The 4214-nt window shown below is 38.2% G+C and overlaps 1 protein-coding gene across 1 annotated transcript in view; it reads left to right on the forward strand.

The window, feature by feature from the left end:
• Window positions 1-935: 935 nt before the first annotated feature.
• Window positions 936-4214, forward strand: part of LOC138974493 (uncharacterized) — a 4778-nt gene continuing 1499 nt past the window's right edge. The window contains exons 1-2 of the mRNA XM_070347211.1: window positions 936-1272; window positions 3511-3615. Of these exons, the coding sequence (XP_070203312.1) occupies window positions 1170-1272; window positions 3511-3615 (208 nt within the window). The 5' untranslated portion in view covers window positions 936-1169. The remainder of the gene's footprint in view (window positions 1273-3510; window positions 3616-4214) is intronic.

Here is a 4214-nt window from a genome sequence, read left to right on the forward strand (position 1 = left end):
CAATCAATCATTTGACAATATCAGAGGTTGAAATGGTTACCACTCCAGAAGAAATGTATTATATGTAAAATTAATTTTACTTAGATATTCTTCTACCAAATACAGGGTGACCCCCCAAAAAGAGTACCCAAACAAACTTGAACTCGCCGCACATGAGCATAACTTTCCTGAAAGACAAGCTAGAACGCTAACATTTGGAGCATTTGCTGTGCAAATCATGCAGAGGCTACTTGTGTGTGTAAATACATGTTATGAACATTGCTTTATTTTTGTTCAATTTATGACGTTTTGTTTGGGTACTCTTTTTTTGGGGTCACCCTGTACCTTTTTTTTTACAGATCTCTTTTACATGCAGCCAGCGTAGGAACAGCTTTTGCATACTTACACTTATCAATAAAAAAAATTGGCATTTAATACCATAATATTAAAAACTGTACTACTTTTGAAATATTGATCAATACCAAACAAAATAAACTTTTCACAAACAAATATGTTCTCAACATTGTGACATTCATTTTTAACATAGTTTAACAAATCATTCCAAAATGACTGTATATATTGACACGCCCACAAACAATGTTGAATACTATTTCTATCGTCTCCGCATAAATGGCAGATCACGTTTTCTACTACTCCCATTTGTTTTAATATCACATTTGTTACCAAAATCCTATGTAATACTCGGATTTGAAACCATTTAAGTTTCACTTCAGAAATTTTCGTTACATATTTAAAACATAATTTCCAATCAATATCGACTTCTAATTTACCTTCCCATTTTGTACAACAATTTCGACGCTTTCCATCCTGTAATAATTTTTCATAATAGAATTGTTCTCCTTTCATTTGGGAGTGAATGACTATATTAGCAAAGTTATACATTAGAAAACAATTAGTTAAAGCCCTAAACTTGTTCATCCTTTCATATTGCAGGTACAATTGTTCATTTTCCAACAGTCACTGACAGCGTTATCATTTGGAACAATTATTCTGATATAAATGTTCCCTTTGAATTAAACGTTGGCTGTGACCAGCATCAAGAGAGTTTGAAACCTTTTAAAATTACGAAAGAAGGAGAACATAGGTTTGTTTGCTACTTTTTGAAAACCGCATCAGGATGCCTCCCAGAGAATGACAGTGTGTGCCGCTGTCCTCAGGGCAATCGTACAATGTACCACCTCGTACTTCCTGTTGACGAATCTGTCAATGGCACCTATGTCTGGAGCTCTTCGGGAGGACAATTTAAGCGTAAAGCACTGAATATCATACTTGGTAAGTATGCAAGCCAGTATTTTTTTTCTTTATCTCTGAATTTCTGTCTGTCTGTCTCCTTTCTTCATATAATTTTTACTCAATAGATATGTTGCAAATGAACTTGAAAGCAGCTTCACTGTACTCGTTCCTCCTCGGTCTTACTGCTGCACAACATCAACTGCTGACAACTCGCGGCTCGTTATGCCTGCTCTTAATCGTACGTGACTCCTCGGCATGCTTGGCTTTGAATGAGAAGTAGGCATCACGACCTGTCTCATGCCTGTCTTACACTGTGGCGAATATGAACATGTTGTATTCGGCAAAAAAAGAGACGCATGGACAGGAACACATATGTTGAAAATGTGAAGCCTTACCGATCATTGCAAATGCATGCACATCCATATACGAATGTCTTGCGGATGTACTACGAACGTTGTGAGTGGCCTTGCAAGTGTTGCGAGTGCTTGCAAACACTTTACGAATAAAGCGATTATGCTATTCGCATTGTTCGTAACACTGCTCTATACGCTGTGCCGAATTTCCTTTGCGAATAGAATTCGCCAATAATTCGTAATGATCGGGACATGGTCGCAAGACATTCGTAAATGTTCTTAACCATTCGCCACCATTCGTCTCTTGTTGCGAATAATAGCAACATGCTCCCAATATCCGCAAGAAAAGCATATTCTTCAGAATTCGCAAGCCATTTGTAATCATCGAAAGGGTATTCGTTGCGATCGGAAGGCATTCGCAATGATCTGTACACATCTGCAAGCACTCGCAACCATTCGTAAGACATTCGCAAGAAATGTGTATATGAACATGTTGTATTTGGCAAAAACAAGACAGGACAAATATTGACCATTCGAAGCCTTACGAATACTTGCAAATGTCTTACGAATGGTTTCGAGTGCTTGAAAATGTCTACTGATCATTGTGCATGCATACAAATCCATATTGGCAATGATATTCGGCACAGTGTAAGACAGGCATAACGAATGTTTGCGAATGCCTTGCGAGCGTTACGAATACATTGCGATGATTACGAATGTCTTGCGAATATTTACGAGTACGTTGCAAACAAGTTAAGAATATGACTTCCTTGCGAATATTAGGAACATGTTGCTATGGTTAAAACAAGAGACGAATAGTGGCGAATGGTAAAGAGCAACCTTCCCAATCAACGTACTTTATACACATAGACACAGGAAGGCAATTATAAATTAACAAAACCATTATGCCATTTGCTTATTAGGATTATTAGTTCGTGTAGATTAATTAGCACAACTTTGCACCTGTTTATGTAGTTAATATCTCAGGCTTACATCATTATTATCAGTTATACAAGCTTTAATTCTTGAATCTTAATTGACACCGACAGGTAGGCCTATCTGACATGCTGTTAATCATTATGTCGTCCGACTTACGATGACACAGACCGATACCTAGCTGACATGCTCCCACTCTTCATGTCCTGATAACGCTGTTAGACTGAGCGTTGACACTGACAAATATCTGACATGCTGTTAACCTGTATCTCGCAAGAGACAAATACGCCTGAGGCATTTTACCGACCATTCGCCTAATGCATCTCTTGTTAGAATCCGAGACTACATGTATATAGTAAGGGCTTGGCTAGCTAAAATCCAAAGACCGAGCTGAATTGCACTCGTCTCGGCAAAGCATACGAACTTAGTACCTAATTTGTTTTCACCGATTTTCCTTAATTCTAAGCACAGTTTCGGAGTAAACATGACATATCTGTGTGTTTCTGGATTCAGGAAATGGTACGGAATACCATGCAATTGCTTCTGTACGCTGTTAGTGAATTTGGATTTAAATGACAACTTCTATTAGGAAACTAATTAATTGATTGTTAAGCTTCCAAGCTGAAATGCAATCCCATAGTCCGGACTGAATCAACTATATCTTGATCAAAATCTCAATTTATTTATTGCAAAATGAGGTCGTCACAGTGACGCCTCATTTGTCACCAAAAGCCTGATAAGACCTACAAAAATATATGAATGAAAAATAGAACAAAAACAATGGCTATCATCGTGGAGAATGTGTATTATACAGTTTCATGAAGATCGGTCTATTTTTTGTTCTCCAGAATAGCTCTATGCACATGTATATAAACACTAACAGAGACACACAGAGACACACAAACACAGAGTAGTAGATAAGAAGTAGTCGTGTATTGGTATTCATTTACATAATTTACATTGTCCTTCGTGACCACTGGGACGCCAGTGGAACCAACACAAATTACCAAGACCAACAATCCGGTCTCATCAGCTGATATCACCTCTGCAGCCCACACCACCCTCCTACATCCAGAAGCTGCTACAGAGACAGGTAAAATAACTCAACAGCCTTCAAATGTATGTTTCAAACAACACAATGAAAGGTGCACTCCTTCTTATACAGTATACACTCACCATCTCAGATCTGCATGACTGTCCAGTATTTTACATTTGATGAGATCCCCTCTCCACTTTGTCTCATAAAACAATGAACAGCCTGGGTATTCTATGTGCGCAATGAGCATTGAGTAATTTCTTAAGAAGCCAGTGATAGCGTTTGGGAATATAAATTCATGAAACGAAATTCTACCTCACTGCAGACATTTTGTTCGGGTGTTGATTTATGAAAGTGACGAAGTGGGGTGAAGGGGGGTGGGGGTGGGGGTGGGGGTGGTCTTATCCCATGTAAAGCCGGAACAAATGTAAGATGATGAGCCGAACAGTTTACATGGGAAGAATTTTGTCTTTAACTGGCTTGCATCGTGTGCAAAACTGACCTCACTTATAACACGAAAAAACAACAAGATGGTTTTTTTGAATGTTTTATCAAGATCCTCTCAGCGGTAGATGATAAGTAGTGGAATGTTTCCAAGATATTCGTGAAAACATAGATTAGTGTATTAACTTTGTGACAATGTATGAGGACAGAAA

This window comes from Littorina saxatilis, linkage group LG8, assembly GCF_037325665.1.
Source record: "Littorina saxatilis isolate snail1 linkage group LG8, US_GU_Lsax_2.0, whole genome shotgun sequence".
Taxonomy (NCBI): Eukaryota; Metazoa; Mollusca; class Gastropoda; order Littorinimorpha; family Littorinidae; genus Littorina; species Littorina saxatilis.